General features: G+C 39.2%; 1 protein-coding gene across 1 annotated transcript; it reads right to left on the minus strand.

The window, feature by feature from the left end:
- Positions 1 to 1,726: 1,726 nt before the first annotated feature.
- col28a2a (collagen, type XXVIII, alpha 2a) lies at positions 1,727 to 24,839 on the minus strand. The gene is made up of 35 exons (XM_041807608.1): positions 24,693 to 24,839; positions 23,868 to 24,442; positions 23,356 to 23,376; positions 23,165 to 23,224; positions 22,097 to 22,150; positions 19,938 to 19,982; positions 19,828 to 19,854; positions 19,704 to 19,748; positions 19,549 to 19,593; positions 18,839 to 18,892; positions 14,707 to 14,775; positions 14,521 to 14,589; positions 14,324 to 14,392; positions 11,809 to 11,877; positions 11,372 to 11,440; positions 11,196 to 11,264; positions 8,488 to 8,556; positions 8,298 to 8,369; positions 8,117 to 8,185; positions 7,962 to 8,033; positions 7,686 to 7,754; positions 7,434 to 7,502; positions 7,273 to 7,341; positions 6,841 to 6,909; positions 6,687 to 6,755; positions 6,491 to 6,559; positions 6,268 to 6,336; positions 6,109 to 6,189; positions 5,895 to 5,930; positions 5,774 to 5,810; positions 4,396 to 4,953; positions 4,000 to 4,292; positions 2,715 to 2,958; positions 2,353 to 2,544; positions 1,727 to 2,278 (listed from the first exon to the last, which is right to left on the minus strand). The coding sequence occupies exons 1-35, from the start codon at positions 24,826 to 24,828 to the stop codon at positions 2,271 to 2,273; spliced, it is 3,690 nt and encodes a 1,229-aa protein (XP_041663542.1). The 5' UTR covers positions 24,829 to 24,839; the 3' UTR covers positions 1,727 to 2,270.
- Positions 24,840 to 25,016: the final 177 nt, after the last annotated feature.

Raw genomic sequence — 25,016 nt, forward strand, 5'->3', positions numbered from 1 at the left:
ACTGAAATAATAATGGGAAAAAATAAAATATCAGTTATTTTGACCATTCACATATTTTGAAATAGCCATAAACTTATGCAAATAATTTAAACATCTATGTCAAAAATACGATCAAGTAATTATTTATATACATATCTTAAAAATAAAATCAGCAGTATAGAAAAGCTCATAACATTTACCACCTATAAATAAAAACATATTTGGGCTATCAACTAACTGTGTCTCCTGTTACTCTCGAATACTCAGCAGGAGGTAGTCTATGATGTTTATATAAAAACAGAAGGCATCAATCACCAAAATCTTCCAAATATCTTTTTATTATCATACTAGAACATTTCCAAAAGAAACCTACGAGGGATTCATTAAACGTCATTGAAGTGCTGATTGTTCGCACCTGTGTTCTTAGTTGATGAATGTCAGGTGCTCAAAGCTCCTAATTAGCATAGGGAAATACATTTTCTATACCCATATTAGGACATATAAAGGACGTGTGCAAAGACAGAGGGTACACTGGAGTGAGAAAGACCCAAGCTATCAGTAAAGTTAAATCAATCATAAATACAACTGAAATAGTTTGATAGTTTTGGAGTGTATGCTTCAAATGACGCTAAAAGATGAAGAGTACATTCTATTTTTAGCACCAGTAGTGGATATTGAATATGCTGTTAAACAGTATGCACTGTTGTTGTTGTTGTTTTTTTTAACCATTTTATTGATTTTATAAATCAATCATGGTCAATATAATTTGGCTTTTAGACAAAAAATCTTTTTCTAATGTGAAGGAGAAAACAGATTTCTATAAAGCAATGTCAACTGAATACAAATATGTAATGTAAAATGAGTGTTCTTTTGTCTCCATGCTGTAATGGTAGCCAGGAATACTGATTAACCAGTAACTGGACCCTGCAGACACATGTCTTTTAACACATTCACTCTACTCAGGTGACCCCTATTTCACTAATTGGGAGACTACTTGCACCAGTTGTCTGGACCTCTGTTGAATTAGGTCAGTCACTTTAAGAGGGGGGAATAATTATGCAGTCACTTGTTTTAAATTACGTATTTTAATTGAACTGTTATTACTTTGTAGAAATCTGTTTTCACTTTCACATCCAGAACCAGGGATGTAAGAAGATCCACAGATCATCTGATCCATAGTTGAATTAGTAGAAAAGGGCCCTTGAGGAGCCTGTAATGAAACGTGTTTTTATCTATTTCTTTAGTGTCATTATTGAATAAAAAGCAACAAAATGAATCGGTCAACAGACTGAAATTTGTATCAGATAGAGTAAAATAAATACTGGGGGGCCTCTGCTCCTCCATTAAAAATGTCCAAATGGTATAGTCCAGCACTGTGAAATAATGCAAGTAAATTCATTTGGCCATAATAAAAATACTGCTCATACATGGGGAAATTATGCTTCAAAAATACATTAAAATGCATATATATTTGTAAAAAATGATACAACATTTGTTGCCTGGCTAGCCAGTTAAGGGGGGCCTGTGTAATATTCTCTCGGGGGCTCAAAACCCCTAGCTACACCCCTGCTGTGGAATATTCTTACCTAAAAAACAAATAACAGATATGAAAACTTGGGTGGATGTCAGGATCTTCTTTAGCATGGTTGGTGAATTAAGCTCAATAGAACCATAAGGAACAGACGAATACATTTAATTAATTTATTTTTACTATTAAAAACATACAGACACATCAGATATACACATACTGTCCAAACAGACAGGCCGTTAAAGGATAACACAGACATAAATGACTATCTATCGCAGCTGCCAGTAAAACCCATATAAACACATTCTTCTGACAACATTCAGAGCACACAACCCCCCCCTGCATATTTCTGCATTTAAAACATCGTAGCATCCCTGTATTGATAGAGATATATTTAGTACATGTAAAGAGATGGCTCACTGAGGTATAAGAATAAGAAACAGAATGTTTTTAAATTTTCCGAACTCTGAAAATGAGTTATCCTCACTTATCAAGCACCATAAAATTTATTTGAGGTAATAAAGTTTATATCTTTATGAGTAGCTTAGTAAGTCAGTCACTCATTGGGTTGGAGGAGTGTGTTCAATAGAGTTGATTAGGATGGTTATGACTTTTGTTCCATTCAACCAGAATGACATTTTTGATTGAGGACAGAGGTGTTAGAAAAGTGCACGAATTTTCTGAGCACAGGTGAGAAAAAATTGATCACTTTGAAATAACTCGTGTGTGGAATTTATTCCAGTGAGGATGACTTCTTCTCCATTTATCCTGCTGGGAACAAAACAGAATAATATTTAGAAATTAAATCTAAACAGATAATCATCCTCAAAATCCTCAAAACTTACATGTTCTGAACAGAACACAGGTCTTCTTGCATTCATCTTCTGTTTCATAATTGTTGTCATTTCCACCACAGCCTCCATACCAAAACTGGGCACAGGCATTGGCCTGTTTGTCGTAGTACCAGCGGATGGTGTAGCTCCTGCAGGTGCCTTGGCTCAAGGTGAGGAGACAGCGAGGATCAAGAACAGGGGCCTCTGGAGGAGACATGATGTTTCAGATGCATGTTTTCCAAATAATATGTAACACTAGACAGGTCATTTTATTCACACTTGCCAAAATAGATGAAATGAAGATACTACTATTAAGAATATCTATCATCCTTTATGCTGGTGCTTTTCTATGAAAAAGTCCTGTATGCACTGACCTTCAGGCACCACCAGACTCACTGAGGACTGCAACTGATTAGAGTTCAAAGATGAAACTGAGCCCAGAGATGATGAAGAGGATTCGGATGAGGCAGAGGATGATGAAGATGACACGACTGCCTCATTGAGGGTAGTGCTTTCTCCAACAGATATGAAAGTTGTTTTGTTGACTACAGCTACTGTGTTACTGCCCCGTGAATGAGCTCTCAGGTCTAAATCTTCACCCTCATCTTCCTCCACCACCTAGAGTGAGAAAACAACACATAAATGTGTCAGATTTGAGAAAAATTCTGTCATTAAAAGGTCAAATATGTGGCAGTCCATTTCTGCCACTTAAAAAAAAAAAAGGTGAAAGTAAACCATTCTAAAAAAAAATCCTTAGTCATACTTATGAGATAAAAACTTGAAATTTTAATATTAAAAGTCATAATTATGAGATACAAAATCAAAGTTAGGAGACAAAAAGTCAAAATTATGACATAAAAAAGTTAAGAGATTGTTATCTTATAATTATGAGAAAAAAAGTTAAAATTATGAGATAAAGTCAATATTGTGAAGTGGCTTTTATCTCATAATTTAAAATTTGATCTCATAATTTAAAAATTTGATCTCAAGATTATGAATTTTTATCTTATATTATTCCTTTTTATGTCATGATTGACTTTTTATCTCTTAATTTCAACACTTTATCTTGTAATTATGACTTTTTCTCTCTTCATTATGACTTTTTGTCATAATTTTGACATTTTATCTCAAAATTGAATTTTGATTTCAAAATTTCGACTTTTATCTCATAATTGACTCTTTATCTCTTAGTTATGACTTTTTGTCTTGTTATAATTACTTTTTACCTCATAATTATGACTTTTTATCTCTTAATTATGACTTTTTGTCATAATTGATATTTTATCTTGTAATTATGACTTTTAATGCCATAATTTCAAATGTTATCTCTTAATTATGACCTTTATCTAATGATTATGACTTTTTATCTCCTAATTTTAACTTTTTGTCATAATTTGAAATTTTATCTCATAATTTTAACTTTCTATCTCATAATTCTGACTTTCTATCTAATAATTATGACTTTGTATCTCATAATAATGTCTTTCTAGCTCATAATTTAAACTTTCTATCTCATAATCATGACTCCATATTCTTTTTTTTTTAAAGAATTTCTGAACTTTCACATTTTACTTTTTTGTCAAGTTGCAGAAACTGGCTTCCATACAAATACCATAGAAGTTTTCATGAAAACAATCCAGAATGAATTCCATTAAAAACCTGAACAGGGAGAGGATCAGCACTTATGGGCAGTGTGAAAGTGTCTCCACGTCCTCGACTGATGGTGCGTCTCTGATTTTGATTTTCCTCTTCATAATTGTAGCCGTCTGTGTTTCCGTAACCATTATTCCCATAGATATTATATTCAGTGGTCACTTCTCCATTCGCACCGTTTCCATTTACACCATAGCTGTGCCCATTGTTGCCATTCCAGTGTCCATTTGTAATACGATTGTAAATAAGGGCTCCATTTTCATCTTCACAGAACTGGCTGACCAGTTTAGACTCCAGTGCTGGAAAAAGAAGTTAAAAAAATCCTTTAATTACTTACTCTCATTTTAAAGTGTTCATTATTATGTTTAAATGGCACACAGTAAAGAGTAATCGGATTGTCACCTGGTAGAGTGTTGAAGTCATCAATGAGGTACATGTGCTCACTGTCAGGGTCAGAGGCAATAAGGTTGAGCTCTCGCAGGAACTCTGCCTGTGTTGGATCAGAAGAATTGACAATCCCCAGTGCATACATCTCAATGTTAGCAGCATGAGCCTCCCTCACAGCTATGTCCAGTTTCACAGGCTCCCGTTTGTCAGTTTGACCGTCGGTGATGACGATAGCTACTTTCCTGACACCAGACCGAGCACTGAAGAAAGCCTCCTGGGTTGCTTTTCTGATGGCGGTGCCAGTGTAGGTGCCCTCGCCCATATAAGGCATTTTCCTGATAGCCTGCTTGACGTCTTGTTTGCTCATGTAGCGTACCAAATTAAATTCCAAGTGGACATCCAGACTGTAGAGGACCAGGCCGATTCTGGTGGCGTTGCGTCCAACTGTGGTCCGGTCCACCAGTCTGATGACGAAGTCCTTGATGATTTCAAAGTTTTCAGGGCCGACGCTCTCTGAACTGTCGATGACGAACACAAGTTCCATCGGCCTTTCTTTGCATTTAACTCCACAGCCTGAAAACAAGGAAAGACTGTCACTACATGTACTTGACATGTGTCCTAAACTCACACTTTCTCAATGGTGGCATACAGGATATGTTTAAATTTCTAACAGTGGACAAATGGTGGTGCCTGGGGAAATGATGAACCCAGAAATAAAATGATCCATCAGCTGTTAAATCCTCTGTCATCTTTCAGTTTCTTTTTGTTGTGGACTCACTTCAGAAGCTCCTGAGCAGCCTAAGTATATTGTTTTGGGGGATATGGACATCATGAGCCCACATATTGGCCCCGCCCACATGAAACCAAGCCAGGAAAGAGGTGAAAACTTTCTAACGGTCCAAATCCAGAATGTAGTCACATGTAGATTTCACTATTTTCAGTATTTACACTAACCATATTCCAACATATCTAGGGTATTGAGACAAAAACGTCTGGATTCCACTTTACAGGGTCTTTAACATGCTTTACCACCACGTTGTTGTGAACAAATACAAATACATTTTAATGTCATAATCTCCATAAAATGCTACTTTCAGAGTCTAAACCAAACCAAAAAACAGGACACTGAAACCGTATGACATTTAGAATTGTGAAGGAGCGCATGCACAAAATGACTCACTAGATGCTTTCTTTATGTAAGTGACCCTGTTAATGCAAACAGTTAAGTCTAGAGATTTCCTCAACAAACTGTTCTCTGTTAAATTTTTTTTTTTTGCAAAATTTTCTGCCCTAGGCTAAGTAAATTTTACTTCCTGTTTGGATAAAGTCTAGCTTTTACTTTGACAATAAATAATGACTTTAAGCATGAACTAAACTTGGCTTGTTTTCTTACCACAGATTTCTTTGATCAGCTTAATAATGTCTTCTCTCTGAAACGTATCAAAAACATCTTTATAAGTAAATAATCACTGTATTTTGGGCTGTTCAAACACTTACTGAATCAGAAAACTTACAGTAAGGCCGGCTTCTCCTTTAGCGCCTGGCCTCCCCTGAGATTAACAAAAGTTGTAAACAAGATCACTGTTTCTGTATTTAAATAGTTTATCTGCAGTGGAAAATAAGCTGCATACGTTTTGCTTATACATATATCACACTACACTCCTGATAACAGGAGTAGTAAAAACATTAAATGGGATAAAAGTACAGATGAATTTTCGTTTTTCTTACAGCTTCACCAGGGACTCCAGGATCTCCCAGGTCTCCTTTAGCACCTTTTATTCCCCTCTCACCCTGGAACCCACGATCCCCCTGAAACAAGAAGTTTCTTAATCAGCACAAATCCCTTTATCCAAAGATTTTTTTAGCACATAAGTATAAATCCATCACCTTAGCTCCAGGAAGTCCGTCCCCTTGAGGCCCTCTTGGTCCTGTCATACCTTGAGGTCCTGGCTCACCCTGAAATAAGATTTAATAAATTACACCAAAACATCCTCCAATCTAAGGGGATCCTAAATAATCGCTTCTTTATGCTTTTTGCCAGACAGGTCTTATATCAGCACATATTAATGAAATCAAATTAGCTTTCATGTGAAACAAATGCAGCATTTACCTTTGGGCCTTGAATACCTTCACCTGCAGGTCCAGTTGGACCAGGAGGTCCTTGCCTTCCAACATTACCCTTAAAACAAGTACAGCGTAAGTCTTTAACCAGCAGTTGAACTGGTGTCATTTTGAGCTTCAACTCAAATATGAATATGAGTATTTTTAGAATTAAGACATGCTTCTTGTTAGATGATCTCTCTTACTGGTGGTCCTTGTATGCCCTCTCCTGGTGGGCCCGGCAAACCTGGCAGTCCTCTGAAGCCAATGTCACCCTGAAACAGTGATTTCAATTTTTCCGTTACCAGTTTCAGACATGCTGAAAAGAAAAATCAAGTCAAATATTGTAAATTCACAAACCTTTGGACCAGGGATTCCTATTCCCTCTGGACCTGGCTCACCTGGTAATCCTGGCAATCCTGGAGGACCCTGAATAAGAACATAAAGGCATTTTCAAACTTGGACAGCATTTACCTGTCAAAAAAATATAAAGCCCCTGTGAGGAACTCTGCTGCCCCCTGTGGTCAAAGTTGGACATCCTATTGCTCTTCTGATCTTGTCCTGTGCAATTTAGGTGGTTCATTTTAATACTACTTCTTTTAAAGGTCAAATAAAATGTTTCAGAAAATCCTTAAAGGCTGCCTCTTCTGCATGCTTATCTGATACTTTCCATATGGCAGCAAATAAATGCATTAAAAACCACAATATAGAAACAGTTGATCTTTTTTCTCATGTTCTAAAAACCAGTATTGACTTCTCAAAGGGGCTTTAAGTATGAGCAGTCATACAAACCAAAGGGCCAGGGTGGCCTTCGCCTTTTGAGCCAGTTGGACCTGGTAAACCTGGATGTCCACGCTCCCCCTGGTTTCACAGAATTAAAGTAAAACAACAATTTAATGACAGTTTGAAAAATATCTTTGAATAATTCTGTTAAAGAAAATCATAGTTTTTACCTTTGGACCAGGTAATCCATGGCCTGTTTCCCCAACAGGACCAGGTGGACCAGCGGGGCCGTTGTCACCCTGCAGACAACATCATGAAGTCATGGTGTTCAACAGCAGAAGCAGTTTTTTTCATGCTTTAGCTGCTTCTAAATTTCACTTGACATTTTGTTTGGCTGCCTGCTTCTTGTCTACCTTTGTGCCAAGATCTTTGTGGGCAGACAGTTTGATGATGAGCTGTTATTCATTTATTTATTTTTTTACCTTTGGACCTGCTATGGAGCGTCCTGGCTGCCCTGGCATGCCCTGCTGGCCTGGTATCCCACGTTCACCCTGGAAAACAAGGATTGGCACATGACTAAATATATGTTGCATGCTCTTCTTTATTTTGCACCGACTTGATCTGCCAACACTTTGCAGAAGTCTTGTTTTTGGCTTGATTCAATGGGTAGATATGATGCTATAAATCTATAACAGAAATGGAAGTGGGAAGGGCTGCTACTATTTCAGCAATGATATACTTGTCTTATTCTTTCTCACCTTTGGTCCTGCAGGTCCTGAAATCCCAGGAGGTCCATGTAACCCACGGATGCCCCTCAGACCCTGGTCCCCCTGGTCAGGATTACAGCACACATTATCTGATTACAATTCTAGCCAATTAATACAAACACAAGGACAAAAAATCTCAAACATACTTTTTCTCCTTGGGTGCCAATTCCTTGTGGCCCTTCAGACCCTCTTAAACCAGGCAAACCAGGCTCCCCCTGAGAAAGCAAAGGTAAATTAGACAGAAACCTTAAGCTGCAGCGAGTAGCTCTAAACAGTAACTTCTTTTTTAATTGAATACTTAAATTCATTTATTCGAGTGCATTTTACCTTCTGACCTGGAGCTCCATCCTCACCTGGAAGACCAGGCAAACCACCCAAACCAGCTGCTCCAGGCTCTCCCTGTTAAAGCACAATAGTATAAATGGATTATTGATAGATTCATTACACCAGCACAACCCATATGCCAACACTGACTGACTGTAAATCAACACGCTCAGTTCAGAACTTGTTGTCTTACCTTAGGACCTGGCTCGCCAATGCCTCTATCTCCTGTAGCTCCCTGCTCTCCTGGTAAACCTTGATCTCCCTAGAAGAAAAAAATACACACAATGCCACAGATTATTATGAAAACGTACCAAACCTAGCCTAACCTCTGGTGTTTCCTAATTATGAATCCAAGGCAGCATTTCCTCAGTTCCTCAGGTCCTGTGTTTTTGCCAAGTCAATGAATGTGTAGAAGAGCAGACCTTGATCATACATGTGAAATTTGAAGACAATCAGATGCTTTATATGAGAGTCAAGGTGACTTCCTGTCAAATGGCAAGAAATGGAAATTCTCACCATTGCCAGAGAGGCGTTCTTCAACAAAATGTCAATATTGAGGCCTTTATTTCAAACTCTAAGCTTGATAGCTTAATCATTGTAAAAAAGAACACACAAATTGCCTATTTGTGTCACTTCCTGTTGCCTGTAGGGGGCGCTTTTATTAGCATCTTTTACATGTAGGCAGATTCACTGTGATACAGATGTGTTGCCTGGAGAACACAGAATGATTAATACAAAAGTTATAACTGCTTAAAGTCATGTGGTTTCATAAAAATACCCTTTGAAGTTGAGCTGAAGCTAGTGGACCCCCTGTTGGGATTCTGGCATGGGTCCAAGAAGCGTTTTTGCAAGTCTACTAGGGATGCATACGCTGAACGAAACTCATCAGCCTAGGTTGAATGGTCTATAGGGGCTGATTGGTTGAATTGATGTAGGAGGGAAAAAAAATCATAGGGGGAAAACTCAAGCTTTTGATAACTTTATATATCCAAATTGTTTAGAATCAGCAAAAGAAATCTGGAGTCAATCAGATTAAATCCCTCTGACTAGTTAGTTAAAATCTGAGGCCTGTAAAACATCCAAAAAAGCCACAATTTGACCTTATCCTTCATGATCTTACTTCCTGTACCAGTGTTAATTTTGTCGACTAAAACTCTGACTTAAAAATGTTCATTGACAGCCTTGTTTTCATGGCAAAACAAGACTAAGTGCGACAGGATGCTACACCCGAAGTGTGTGAAGGAGAGGTACAGCAGGTATTTCCTTCCTGCTGCTGTTAGGATCTACAACAGAAACTGCTCAAAATAATCTGTGCAATAACTAATTTCTATGTATAATCTATACACGTTTGTATATATATATATTGTGTATACATATGTGTATATAGGTGTACATATTTATATTTCCACCAAACCCAACCTGTAATATACCCAACCTGTACATAACTGTTTGTAAATACTATTTATATTTTGTAAGACAATGTTTTTATATTCCATACTTGTATTTATTAGTGCTCTTGCAATACTTCTTTTATTTGTACTCTATTTCTATTGTGTTTCTGTCGCCAAATGGCCTGTTTTCTCTAATACTTTTTGCTGCTGTAAACTGGAATTTCCCATTGCGAGACTAATAAAAGGAATATCTTATCTTATCTTATCTTAAGACCACCAAAAAAAGATCTGTGAACTAAGTTTAGTTTTCATCAACATGACTAAATCTAGACTAAAATGTAAAGTAGTTTTCTTTGGACATTAAAAACCCATGGTATTTCTCTACTGTGGGTAAATCTGTCAAAAAACAATGCATCTATAACTATTCTGCCTCTCAGCTGTAGAAAGCAGGGACCCCAGGTTTGGCAGAGTGCATGGAACACACTATCATGATTTGGTACCTGATTTAGACAAGAGAATAAATACTTGGACGAAAAGTAAAGACTAAAACGTGAGGACTCTTTATGGACTGAGACTAGACTAAAATGTTTTGGAGTTTTCGTCGACTAAAACTAGACTAAAACTAAAGAGGGTAGAATGACTTAAATGGGACTAAAACCAAAAGACATTTCGTCTAAAGATGAAGTCTAAAATTAAAAACAGCTGTGACAGCTCATGTTTTCCAGTCTTGTCATTTCCTGTTTTATTTTGTATACTTACCTTGTGTCTCTTTTCCAGATCACGCCTTCCTGTCCATTCCTACCTGTTCCCCACATCTGAAATCACCTCATGTGTTTCACCTCCATTGATTGTCTGAGTAGCTACACCTGGTGATCCTTGTCTGGGTTGTCTTCCCTCTCCTTGTGTATTTAAACCATTCACTCCCTTCCCTCTGTGCGAGATCGTTTTGTTCTACTCCCTGTGTGCATTACTTTCGAGCCTTATTATCCTGATAGACCCTTTGTGTTTTGACCAAGTTTATGACCTTAGTTTTCCGTGTTTTGCCTGCCGTTTTTGTACTTTTGTCTGAGCTGATTGACCTCCTGTGTACTGAACCTTGCCTCCATTAAGCGGATTTTGACCTTTTACCTGTGTCCTGTGTCTGCATGTGGATCCTTTGTCTGGCATTTTGTGACATTTTGTTTGAAAGGACATGATCCATATGAGAACCAGTTTCTATTTATTTAGGGGCCCTCAAAAAAGGCTGATTTTGGCCCCTGTGAGGATTGACTATCTGTGAATTTGGGGCATTTTAAGGCCTTCAAATTAGCGATAAGTTTGCTGTAACAATCATAAAAGAAGTTTTCCTTCAGTTTTAATAGGGTTCTGGCTATGATTTCAATGCTCTGGCCCTAACAAGGCTACTGAAGTGTATGCTTCAATGAAGCAGTCAATGATACCTAAATGAAAAGCTATACCTATGACATGTGATCTAATACAGAACTTTGAGATAAGTGGGTGTTCCACGTACCTTAGGTCCAGGTAAACCCTCTCCTGGAAGTCCTCTGACTCCTGGAGGACCCCTTGGACCTTCAACTCCCTGAGAAGTGATGAAGATTTGAGGGCTTTTAATAGAGATGTGGTTATACTCTAGTACTAGGTGTGAACTTGACATGATAAAAACACAGATGAAGACAATTCACTCACCTTCTCTCCTTGTATGCCCACTCCTGTGGGTCCAGCCGGCCCTGGAGGACCTGAAGGCCCCAGGTCACCCTGAAAGAGATTTGCCAGTCTGAGAAATAAACTGCCAGGTGCACATTTTACCTTTGTGACAATTCATCAGGGATTTATCAAAATACCAAGCCCCGAATAATTTCTGAACACTATGAAACTCTTACAATCTGCGAAACTCAAAGGTAGTGATGAGTTAAATAGTCTAAGCTTGCAGTTTCAAATTGGAAGAAAACTGAATAAAACAAATGTTATAATTAAAACTATGGCTACTTTTATTTCAATAATAGCTTTAATGACATGTAAAAACATATCTTTATTTAACACTGACTTCAACAGTACATTTATCTACCCAATGCCCCAAACTTCTTCAGTTACAGTTGCTGTGAGGTGTTGGATTTATTACCCACCCTTTCTCCTTTGGTTCCTACCCCCTGCTGTCCCCTCGGCCCCCTTGGTCCAGGAAGCCCCCGATCACCCTGTGGAACAAAATCAGGTCATCCCCGTCAGTTAAATCACATACAGCTACCACTGGATCTCAGCCAAGTCTGCATTGTTCTCTGTTTAGAAAGTGTGGAAAAGAGCATGTTGGCTCCTGTTTCCCTCTTTTGATTGATAAAAAATGATCCCATGCACAAGGAATGGTACTGTTTTCCCCCTGTCGTCCTGGTGCTGCATGATCCTTCCACTTTTTCAAGCATCATTGATTGATGAAGCAGGAGGGAGTAGCATGAGTAATATCAGAATGAAATGAATGGAAATTTGATTGTATTACATTTATGTGTGCTTGTGTGTCAGACAGAACCTTCCTGATTCCTTTTTACAAGACTTATAAGATAGCAGAGGAGTAAAATGAAGGAAGTCTGGTGCAGGATGAACAGATGTTTAGTTGCTTGAGGACATTTACGAACAACTACATAAATATTCTCCTCCCATTGTCAGTTTGATCTACAAGTTGGGTCTTGTGAGAGGGCCATTTTTAAAACACTGCCTGGGGTATTATGTGCTAATCCTGCTTCACTGTGCTGCTTTTTATGTTTGTTGTACATTTCTTTTACTAGTTACCTTTAACTGGATCACATCTATCTTCTTTTGCAGTCTTTTATAGAATATATGAGGCAGCATGTTGCAGCATGGGAAATACTAGTGCTTTAACAGACATAAGACATCAACAACAGAGTGAGGAGGAACACCCGAGTTCACACCTGAGTTCTGACTCAGGGAGCTGGAACAGACTAAGATGAGGTTTCTGACAGATACAGGGCACGGACTGCAGAATGACCCAGAAACATACATTAAGATCCAAGGATTCCTACACAAATGCAACTTTTCTTTAGTAATGACATTTTTGTTTCATAAGTACACTATATTGCCAATAATATTCACTCACCCATCCAAATAATTGAAATCAGGTGTTCCAATCACTTCCACGGTTACAGGTGTATAAAATCAAGCACCTAGGCATGCAGACTGTTTCTACAAACATTTGTGAAAGAATGGGTCGCTTTCAGGAGCTCAGTGAATTCCAGCGTGGTACTGTGATAGGATGCCACCTGTGCAACAAGTCCAGTCGTGAAATTTCCTCGCTCCTAAATATTCCACTGTCAACTGTCAGTGGTATTATAACAAAGTGGAAGCGATTGGGAACTACAGCAACTCAGCCACCAATTGGTAGGCTACGTAAAATGATGGAGCGGGGCCAGCGGATGCTGAGGCGCATAGTGTGCAAAGGTCGCCAACTTTCTGCAGAGTCAATCGCTACAGACCTCCAAACTTCATGTGGCCTTCAGATAAGCTCAAGAGCAGTGCGTAGAGAGCTTCATGGAATGGGTTTCCATGGCTGAGCAGCTGCATCCAAGCCATACATCACCAAGTGCAATGCAAAAAAGTTTGGTGGAGGAGGAATAATGTATGGGCCTGTTATTGGGGTCTGGGCTTGGCCCGTTATCTCCAGTGAAGGTCTATTTTAATGCTTCAGCATACAAAGACAGCTTGGACAATGCTATGCTTCCAACTTTGTGACTGTACCCCAATGCACAAAGCAAGGACTATAAAGACATGGTTTGATAAGTTTGGTGTGGAAGAACTTGACTGGCCAGCACAGAGCCCTGATCTCAACCCTATCTAGGATCTTTGGGATGAACTGGAGCAGAGATACCAAGTCAGACCTTCTTATCCAATATCAGTGCCTGGCCTCATAAATGCTCTCCAGAAGAAATGGGCACAAATTTTCACGGAAGCACGTCAAAATCTTGTGGAAAGCCTTTCAATAACAGGGAAGGCTTTTATAGCTGCAAAAAGGGGGGCAACTCCATGTTAAAGTACATATATTTAAATAAAATGCCATCACAGCCCCTGTTGGTGTAATGGTCAGGTGGCCAAATATTTTTGTCCATATGGTGTTTAGTGGAGGAGTCCCCTGATAAAGTAAATGAAGCAGATGACATTTTATTATCAAATAAAAACTGTGCCATTTGATTAAAATGCAGTGCTTCCTTAGTGACAGATGGTGACCCAAGTTATCAAGTTTTGCATCACTCATGCATACATTTTGTTTGAATCAGTTTCCTGTTATAGAGATCTCAAAAAAATCTACACATTATCGTGAAAAAGTAAAAAATAAAAACAGCTTTTGTATCCCAAAATAATAAGATATAAAAGAGGAGATCACAAGACATCACCCAAAATCTACTCACGGAATTAACTAAAACATAAGGATGTAGTATGTCCGCTTTGGGCTTCCGTACATCAAAGCCTTTATGCCACTAAGGCACATGTTTGAGACCCACTGAAAACAGCACCATGACCCACTGGGTCCTGACCCACCAGTTGAAAACCAGTGACCTAAAGCACAATGATGACATTTTTTATTTGGTATCCAGATCGTTTAAGTACTTTTTAAATAAGCAGACTTGGAAAATGTACCTTTGGTCCTGGAAATCCCTCACCATGGGGTCCTTTTTCCCCTTGAACACCCTGTGGTCCTTGAGGCCCCTGCCAACAAAAACCAGAAGGGACACCCAGACAATGATTATGTCAAAGTATTGGCAACACAGTCACAAAAATCTCAATCAGAGGGTATTTTTGTTTGTTTGTTTTATAGCTCCAACTTCATCACTTACAGGAAGTCCAGGCTCACCCACTCCCGGAGGACCAGGTGGACCTGGTCGGCCCTGTAATCCCATGTCACCCTGAAGATGCAAATGGAAATTTTATTCAATAGGATCAACCAAAGAATGCAAAAAATAAATAAGAAAATCATTAGATTATAAGAATATGGCCAGAGAATGATCTGTAATATGACTCACCTTTGGTCCAGGGAGGCCTATACCAGTTTCCCCTTGAATTCCTGGAGGACCAGGTTGACCACGCTCACCCTGAATTAACAAACATGACATCTCTTAGTGCTATAGAGCTTAAATGAGCATCAATCAAAGACCTAAAAAATGTAAATTGGGGATATTTTTGTGACAATGATCATTCTGTGTTTAATCCAGTCCATTTAAACCTTTGATTGTCTTTTATATGTGAAGTATAAATGTTACACAGAGAGACCGATTTAACTCATCACTAAATATGAATGAAAACATGAAGCACACGTTGTGGATGTGCTGCTTTGAAGTTAAAACTTCTGCTTACAATCCTTCCACTGTTGTGGGTTAGTTGGCATGATATCAAATATCTCTCCACAGGTGAGAACAAATAAGAGCTTAATTTGAGCTTAATAGTCCACAAACAGCGTCAAAAAATCAAAGCATAGCTGGGAGCCCTGTACTGCTGCCAAGTTCGGATTAAATTACATATTTGTTTGATGTCTGGGTGACTTTATCTCAATTTGTATAGGGTAAAACATGGTTGTAGTGCTTGTTAATTAAATATACACCACATTATTTTATACTGCTTTTGAGAGTAATTAGGATAAGTAAAAACTGCTAAGGGGGGATTACCCAACCCTTCAATCATTCTGAGAGAATGACAGAATTAGGTACAACAGATTGTGTTTTAAAGCCCACAGATATGAAAGTAACACAAGCTCTCCTTCCTCCTGACATCCCTGCTCTTATCTGCAAACAATCGGTTCCATTTTAACGGCTTTTGTGCTCTCTGTTCCTTTTCAGTTATTTTCTGGTTAACAGTTATGTCATTGCGATTATCTTTTCTAACCTGTCTCCTATATAGAGCATTTGGGAAGAACTCCGGTCCATCAGAGCGACAAGATAAAATGAGGTAGTAAGCATGCACAATTCCAGTGCTACCCTTAGCACTACTGGATAATGCTGCGTAATCTGTGTGTGAATGGCACATTTATTCTTGGTGCATAAAATGCATGAAGCTTTCAGTGTGGCTCTTTGCTCTTATTTTAATAAGCTAATGGGGCCCAGTTCTGATTAAAATGCTGCTTAACTACAGCTACATCTGAGCTGATAGCTACCGTGGCAGCAGCCATTGCATGCATTGGCAAACCTCATCCATAATGATCACCGACTTATGCTGAAGCAGGCCGGGAGAAGAGCAAAAAACATCCAAACATGAAAAGCTTTCAGTGTTTCTCTTTGCTCTTATTTTGATAAAGAAATGTTGTCCCGGAGGTGAGGTGAGGGAGTGAGGAGAAGAGCCGCTGCTCCTTCACACCGAAAGGAGTATCTGATAAGGATGCCTCCTGGACACCTCCCTTTGGAGGTTTTCCGGGCACGCCCAGCTGGGAGGAAACATCAGGGAAGACCCAGAATGCATTGGAGGGATTATATATCCTGTCTGGTCTGGGATTGCCTTGGGATTCCCCAGGAGTTGGAAAGTGTTGCTGGGCAGAGGGATGTCTAGGTTGACTCGCTTAACCTGCTACCACCGTGACCCGGCCCCTGGATAAGCGGGAGAAGATGGATGGATGGATGCTGTCCCGTTCTGACAATACTACCGCTGTGGCTACATCTGAGCTAACTATTTCAAACTCATGCTGAAGCAAGTTAGCAGAAGAGCAAAAACATTATTTCCATTATGGAAAGCTTGCAGCATTGGTTTTGCTCTTTATTCCATAGAGAAACGTGGTCCAGTTCTGATAAAACTACCGCTATATCCAAGCTAACTGTGGCAACCATTGATACTGGCTTTCAGTGCAACTTCACCCTGCCTGAAGCCACCGCCTTGTTTTCCTCAAATGATGCCGATTGGTCTGAACCATTGTAGATTGGAACTTTGCAAGTTGGAGTTGCCTGATGACAGACATGAAGGCCGGCTTTACACGGTTACCAATGTGCAGGTTTTGAAGCAACACTCTGACCTATAGACAGCTTCCTTTTTAAGAGAAGGTCTTCAGCAAGACAGTGCCAGAGCACATCTTGCATATATTACAACAACACGTCATTGTTGTTAAAAAATCAAAGTGCTGTACTGGCCTACCTGCAGTCAGTTTTTGTTGCCAGCTGAAAAATGTAAACAGCAAAACTTTTAAGCAGCTGGGATCCTGCATCAAATGAGTATGGGACACATTCCACTTTCACAGAAAGCACGCTGCTCACTTCCCAGAATGCTTCAGTGTTATTAAAAGGAGAGTCAATGTTACAGAGTTGTATTCATGACTCTGCCCCAACTCTTTTAAAACATGCTACCTGTGTCAAATTAGAAATGTTGTTTTTTGTGCTATTTTTAGCAAAAGAATGGTTGGAGGTTTTTTAAAATCATCACATTATGTTTTTATTGACTTTTACAAAATCTCAGTTTTTACAGCCTTTGAACCACCGAGTGATGCTCATCTTTACAAATGTTTTCAGTCATATGGTGAGACCTGAGCATGTACAGTGCCCCCTTTCTGATTCCTGATTTTTTTTTTGCATATTTGTCACACTTCAAATCTGACGGTAATCAGGCCTGGGTGTGGCCAGTGAAACTGAACTCAGCTTTCCAAGAACTGTGGCTAACCACAGTTAACTCATGATTTAACAAGAGGGGCCAATTACTTTTTCACATAGGGCCAGATAGGTTTGGACTTTTTCCCCTTAAACTGCATTTTCTATTTACTTGGGTTTTCTTTGTGAGGTATTAAATTTGGTTTGATGATCTGAAACATTTAAGTGTGATAAATCTGCAAAAAAATCAGGAATCAGAAAGGGGACAAATACTTTTGCCCTGCCCTGTATGTACGTATGTTGTAATATGAGAGTCTTTTTGAGACACTAATAATAATAATGCTGTACGCTCTTTCTGGTCTGTAGTATAATAGCAGGATAAGCTATTAGGAGAGTCTATAGTTGTGATACTCAACACATGGCTCTAGACCCACATTTGACTCTTTTGTGATGATTTGTGGCTCTTTTATGTCTTCATTTGAAATATCCCCCGGAAAACCTTTATGGAGAGAAACTATGACCTCAGAAATGATCCATTGCAGGTCACATTAATCAGTTTTAATCACCATATTAATACAATTGGCTTTAATTTTTATTATTTGTCTGTACATTTCCACTGCACATATTTGCATTTTTTCTTGCCTTTTTTAAAATTTTGCTACTTTTTATCATTTTTTACTGCTTTAAGCCCACATTTGCCATATCTTTTTGCCCTTTTTTTTACTACTTCTATTCCATTTTTGCCACCAGTGTTTTGCCTCTTTTATCTTGCTTTTTACTATTTGAAATTTTTTCCTTTTATGCCATTTTTCGCCCATTTAAGCTGCGTTTTGCCATTAAATGCTACGGTTTAAGTATTCTTGCCACTATTTGGTGCTTTTTAACCATTTTTCCCATATTCTTGTTAATTCACATCACTTTTACATTCATTTTTTGCCATGTTTTTGCTGCTTTCTGACAGTATTTCCCACTTTTTGCCCATTTAAGTCACTTTTACACTCATTTTTTTACCCTGTTTTTGTTGGGTTTTTTTGGGCCATTTTTCAACCTGTCACTCATTTTTTTGGTAACTTCTCACCCATTTTTGCCACTTACTGCCCTATTCTGTCACTTTTTCTCCCATTTCTTCCACTTTTCACCCACTTTTTTTCGCCATTTATGCATACTTTGTCCCTTTTCACCCCTTCATTGCCACTGTTTGACCATTATTTGCCAACTTGTACTTATTTTTATAGCCACTTCAAAAAGTTTTTGCCACTTTCCACCACTTACATTGGGGCTCTTCCTAAGACATTTTCAACAATTTGGCTCATTGGTGGAGAAGGGTTGAGTAACGCTGGCCTATAGTGTAACTGTAGCTGATGCTTTAGCCTGTGTTGGTGAATCACAGTAATAATGGGGAAGACTTTGGCTCACTGCCACATGCTCACATAGGGGGTTTATTACTCAGACAAACAGGCCTCTGTGTCATGCTAAAGACCAGGGTACTAAAGCTCCTACCTCTTGTTTAAACTAATCATAAAAGGAAATGTAAAGGTCACAGCAGATGTGCAGCAGCATGAGGCGAGTAAAAGTTGTTGAAAAAAAAGGGGCTGACCTGCTTTCCCGGAAGGCCCTCAGGACCGACGTCTCCATGTGGTCCCGGTAATCCCTGAGAGGAAATAAACACACAGGTATTCATTAAGAAGTTCCCAGAAACACATTTTGTGTCTGTGCAAGTTTGTATTTTCTGTGCCAGTCTTTAAGGTTAGGAGGAAATGTTCGATATGATGTGGTGACTTGTGCAAATATCATTTTCCTTATAAAGGAGCTCTTCATTTGTCTTTAAGGAAGACAGCAAATGAATGGATTTTTCTAATCAAAACAATAATAATGGAGTCTAGTGCATCATCCTAGGTGATCAAACCATAAATCTGCTTGAGTATCCCTTTATTTTATGGCATAAACTTCCTTCTTTTGTCTGCTTGTTAAAGCAAACTGCCAAAGAGAGTTTTCTAAAGAATTAACACCATTTCCATTTGGTGTGTGTGTGTGTGTGGGGGGGGGCTGGAGCCTATCCCAGCTGTCATTGGGCGAGAGGCGGGGTACACTCTGGACTGGTCGCCAGTCAATCGCAGGGCTGACATATAGAGACAGACAACACATAGAGACAGACAACCAGGCATGCTCACATTCACGCCTATGGCCAGTTTAGAGTGATCAATTAACCTAATGAGCATGTTTTTGGTGGTGGGGGGAAGCCGGCATACCTAGAAAGAACCAAGAATTAACACATCAAATAAATTTTAAAACTACAATAAATCTGACCTGCAGACCTCTGAGCCCTCTTGCACCAACTGGACCCTCAGGACCCTAAAAATCAAACAGTGATGAGATATGAGCATTAGATCACATAGAGCATGGAGAAACTTCAAATTATTAGACTGAAAACAGTTTGATCAGTGTTGATTGTGTCGTTGTACCCTGTCTCCTTTGATTCCTGGAGTGCCGCACTCGCCCCTCTCACCCTGTGCAGAAATCACAGCCACTTTAATCGCCTCATACAGAATATAAATGTTATCATCGTTGCCAATCTGGATGACCTACCCGCTCTCCTTTGTATCCCGGTTTTCCCTGCAGAAAATAAAATGAGAAAGCTCTAATGTGTGAGCACACGACAGTAAGAATAAATTGATTTTCTTTACTCAGGCATTTACCTCAGCGCCCTCTCTCCCAGGTAGGCCACTTAATCCTGCTTCACCCTGATAGAAAAACACAGCATTAATTAAAAAGTGCTACTTTAAGGTACGGTCTGGGCTGCAGGAGTAGAGAGGTATAGAAGACAGGAAATTAAAGAAACTTCAAGCATTTCAAAATAAAAGCTTGTCAGCCCTAAACGTAAGATGAAGTTGAGCTAAAGATTAGATAATTGCATGACTGTTTACAACTATAATTTATGTGGAAATCTTAATGGAACCAAACTAGTTAAAATCTTTATGTCAATATCATTTTAAAGGGGACATATCATGCAAAAATAACCTTTTCAGGTTTTTGTAACAAAATATGTGCCCGTGCCCTATCCAGAAAATCCCCCCCCCCCTCCAATTTCAGAAAATGTGTGCTGAAACAAGCTGTTCCCTGATTTTCCCCTTATGATGGCATGTGGGGAGTCAGCCCTGCCCCCAGGATCAATTGGCCCTCCCTGCTTGAAAAATAAGTTCCGGCCTCCTCTCCTGATCCTCCTTTCAGCTGCAAGCTGAGAGGAGGATCAGGAGAGCCACATCCATTTATCATTGCCAAAAAAATTTGTGTGATGGCAAACTTTAAAACAGTCTTAATTCAGTTACAATGAATGCTGTTTTATAAGATTTAACTTGATTAAATAAAATGTGTGGTGTTGGTTTAAAGCTGGCCAGAAATAAAAAGTCCTTGTCATTTAAATAGTATGCCATCAGTTTTCTAAACAGTTTACTCAGTGTCTTTCAGAGGGTTAAAAACACAATGACCTTCATGTACAGAGAAAAATGATCTGATGATGATGATGTAAACCAAAACTACTAATGTATTGTCCTCTAAAGCAGTGGTCGTCAGCTGGTTGAGTCATGGGACCCCCCATCAACTCCTCAAGGAGAATTGTGACCCAAATTTTGGAGATTTTTTTGGTCAATCAGATGTCCTTACATGTTACATAATAAAACCCTTTAAGACAAGTTTGTACTGGTGTCAGGGGTTCCCAAAACATGCCTGTGAAGTTTGTTGCTGAAAAAAGCTCCAGTACTGGACTTTTACATGTCTAAAAACTTCTGTTTCAGCCCTGTTTAGAATGAGCTGTTTCAGTGTCTGTGGCTTTAAATGTTACTGAGCTGTCTGACTCCGCCCCTCTCAGGAAATGGATGTGGCCTTATGGATGTGGTTCTTCAGGAGAGGAGGACGAAACTTTCTTCCAAGCAGCGAGAGCAAACCTGACCAAATTAGCAGGGGGAAAAACTGTCAAATAATTGTTTGAATATTTTTATTTTCTTTCGAATGCATGTCATTTTCAGGACCTTTAACAATGAGATCAGTCCCTATATCAGAACTAGCCACAAGGGGGCGATTGAAATATTTTACTCTTACATTTCTGTGGCTATCATGTTGTCTATCACTGGGTTTGATGCCAATATGCTGTGTAGTGGTAAGTGGATAAAACCCAAGCAGGAAAATTTCACTCCCAAAATACCTGTTTCCATAGAAAACTGCAGTTTTTATCAAGAAAGAACGGGCTGATAAATACATGTTACATGTTGTTTTAACAGCTGCATTTGATAATATTCTAGGGGTCAGATGGGATGATGTAGGGGGCCTGATGTTGATTATTCCTGATATATAGAATAATAATGGGCTTAAGACTGAACCTTGTGGAACTCCTCATGCGATGGGAAAGGAACTTATTAATTTATGTATTCATATCTTTATACATCTATATAGCAACTATATAATAGCAGTGACTGCTTTGAAACCTGAAAGAATTCTTCCCCTTATTTCTTTAACAGCACTATAAAGTGAATTTCTTAATAACATCCTTATATCAAATTTGATTAGCAATTAGAACTTGATTGACCTTGACTATGAGGATAATACAATTAGGATGTTTTTTTCCTCTTTAACAATCAATAAATATATTTTTAAGTCAAAAATATACTAAGAATAAATGAGAATATTGAATACTGTCATACAAAGAACATATTAGTTCTAATTTCTCAATGATTTTTTTCAGTTTTACCAAACACTGTTACATTAAGGTGTTGAGCACTCATTATGTAATATTGGGGTGACTCTTGAAAGAACCTGCCAGCTAAAAAATCAATAGTCCATAAGTCCATCAGAGAGGGTGTACCTTTTGCCCTTTAAGCCCCGGGACTCCATCATCTCCAGGCCGACCTTTCTTCCCCTGGAGAATGAAACAAAGTCAGTGTTAAAGTTGATCTTATGCCATTAAAATGCTACTACTTCTTTGTTTGCATAAAAACAGGGCAGGATTTGTTTAAGAAATCCAGAGCATGAAGATATTAATGTTGCTTATCTGTGTTAAATATACCATTACTGATGCAAAGGCTGTCTGACGGTTGAAGCTGACAGTTGAAGTGAAAGGTTAACATGAGTCGTCTTGTCCAGAGGGCCGCGGGGGTTATTGTGTTGCACCTGGACAGCATGTGTCTGCTGCTGTCCACCAGAAATCGCTAGTTTGTGACCATTAAACTAATGAGAGCAATTATGAGAGCCTGTTCGTCTGAGTGTAAGAATTTAAAGAATCTCTCAGAGAAGAAAGCACCTGGTTAATGGCCTTGCAGCTGTCTGTCAGCGACGCGATTTATCCAGAGGCTTGTTTGAAAAGTTTAACATCATCTCAGTTGTTTTTTCAGACAAGGAGAGGGGCTTCAGTGGAAGTCTGCAAATGAGTGGGCTTATCTTCTAGTGCAAAAATACTGCCCGTTTTCATCTTTGCATAGCTGACACTTGCAGAAGGGTTGCAGGTGAGATTTATGGTGGTCAAAGGTCCAGTTTTACAGGGAGCCTCTGGTTTCCATGGGGGCATCGTATGTTACATGAAAAATGCAAAATACTTAGCCGAGACAGGGCACACAGAGTTGCAACAAACATATTTCTCTGGGAATAGTTGTCTACAGTGTCTACACTCTTTTCCTGTTGCCATAGATTTGCCTACAGAATGTGGGCCAGGACCACCTATCCACTTACTCTGCTTGTGCAAATGCCTGCAGGCTAAATTGAAAAAGAAAAACAGCAAATAATTGTCCTGAATTGTCAAAAACTGCACAATTATCATTCCTAAAATATCAGGCTCATGTTTAGATTTCAGGCATCCGTCCCTCTGACAGACTGACTTTGACACTTCAAAGAAAAATGGTTGTGGGATATTTGGAGAAGTTTGAAACTAAGTACTGACCGCAGGCCCACTTGGCCCCCTCTCTCCTTTCTCACAGGCGCATCGCTGAGCCAGAGGGCACTGAAAAAGAGACAAGCTTAGCGTAACTGTCAGAAATGTAATTCTATATAGTAAAAGTTGGCTCCTTCACCTCATTACACATAACTTAATGTCAAAGATGCTCTCGAAGAAATGTTCGTAATAGTACTCACTCCTTCATCAGCCAGGCCAATCTGCAAAGAGAACAAAAGCTCATTAGTATTACAGAGTATTTTAATTGTAGTGTTGCAGCGTGCTTTTTTTATGTCAGCAGTATATTTGGGAAACTAAAGATGTAAATGAAAAATAATTCAAATCAACATCTTCCTTCTGCTTTTTAAGAAAGCAAGTTAAATATCTCAATGAAAGTCCTTATAACTGTAAAGAGGCTGATATCCCAGCTGTTGCACCTTAAAGGAATATAGTGTAATACTGCAAGACAAAGTAAATCCTGGGGGATTTATGCGCATGCAGATGTCAAACAGTATCTTTCTAAAGCTGTGCAAAAAGCTTTAAATCCAGAGCTGTCACTCACATTCTTTCATTTGTTTCTCCAAAGCATTGTCATCATTCCATCTCTTAAGGAGAACCTGAACAAGCCTGCCCATGTGTCATCCCTGAAAAGATTCAAAGTAAATATATTCTTCTGAGTGTCGTCTGCTGATAGACGAGGTATTATACTCACAATCTTAGTGACGATTTTCCCAACAATGTCTTCATCTTGTAAATTATGGAGGAACTGGGAGGCTGGGGAGCTGGCTAGAAGCCGGAGTTGGGCAACGTTTGCTGGCTCGTTGGCTGCACGGGTGATGCCCAAAGTGAAGAATTTGATGCCCTGGTTTTTTGCGTCAGCAACAGCAGAGAAAATATCAGGATTCCTCGGGTGGGAAATGCCGTCTGTGAGCAGGACAGCGACTTTGATGCTGCTGTGACTGGATTCTTCCAGGTAGATCTTGGTCATGTTGGTGATGGCGTAGGTGGTGTAAGTGCCGTGGCCGATGTAGATGATGGGAGCGATGCGAGTTTTGAAGTTTTCGGCGCCCCTCCAGTCCCTGAAGGTTTGCTCTGTGATGACATGGCTGCTGTACTGCAGGAGAGCAACCCTCAGGCTCATGCTGCGGCCGGTCTGCAGCCGTACCCCTTGGAGCCTGTCCACTACGTTCATCGCAAACTGTTTCTCCTGTTCATGATTGTCTTTGGCGCTCTCAGAGCTATCCAACAGGAATGAGAGCTCCAAACTGCAGTCCTCATCTAGAATGGCTGTATGCACATAGAAGAAGATGAAAATTCTCAATATCACATGCTTTATAAGTTTCATAATTTTGACTGATAATAATTCTCTTCCTTCAAATCTAAATCAACGCAAAAGAATTAAGTATGGATCAGTTCAATCTAGATAAGACCATGCACATGCAGAAATATTGATGCTACAGGCAAAAAGAATGAAAGAATGCACACATATTTAGAATGAATAAAATCTTTGCAATTGCAAATTCATTCATTTTCCTACCTTGTCCATCATGGATATTTGCAGCCAGAGGTTTGTTCTTGGATTTCTTGTTAGATTTCCTTTCCTCATAAAAGTCCTGGGCCCACACACTGCACAGTGCTGCAAGCAACAGCACTGATGCAAAGGAGGGGAACATCTTTGCCCCAGCTATGGAGAAAAAAGAGCAATATAACTAAGCAATATGGTAACCCATAATTATCATTTCTATAGCAAATCACATTGGAGCATTTCTGCATCTTCACTTTTAATCCACTAAATCAAAAAGCATCTTAAATAGAAGGTTGACACTGTTTCTTTAGGTTGACTATATCCTTGTTATCCACT

This window comes from Cheilinus undulatus, linkage group 15, assembly GCF_018320785.1.
Source record: "Cheilinus undulatus linkage group 15, ASM1832078v1, whole genome shotgun sequence".
NCBI classification, from domain to species: Eukaryota; Metazoa; Chordata; class Actinopteri; order Labriformes; family Labridae; genus Cheilinus; species Cheilinus undulatus.

Bases quoted from the DNA above. Each gene is read 5' to 3' on its own strand.
- col28a2a (XM_041807608.1), bottom strand. From the start codon at position 24,828: ATGTTCCCCTCCTTTGCATCAGTGCTGTTGCTTGCAGCACTGTGCAGT. The intron at 19,855-19,937 runs GTAAATGCCTGA...TATTTTCTGCAG, and splicing joins CTGGGAGAGAGGGCGCTGAG to GGAAAACCGGGATACAAAGG. The intron at 2,959-3,999 runs GTTTTTAATGGA...TTCTCACTCTAG, and splicing joins CTGATCCTCTCCCTGTTCAG to GTGGTGGAGGAAGATGAGGG.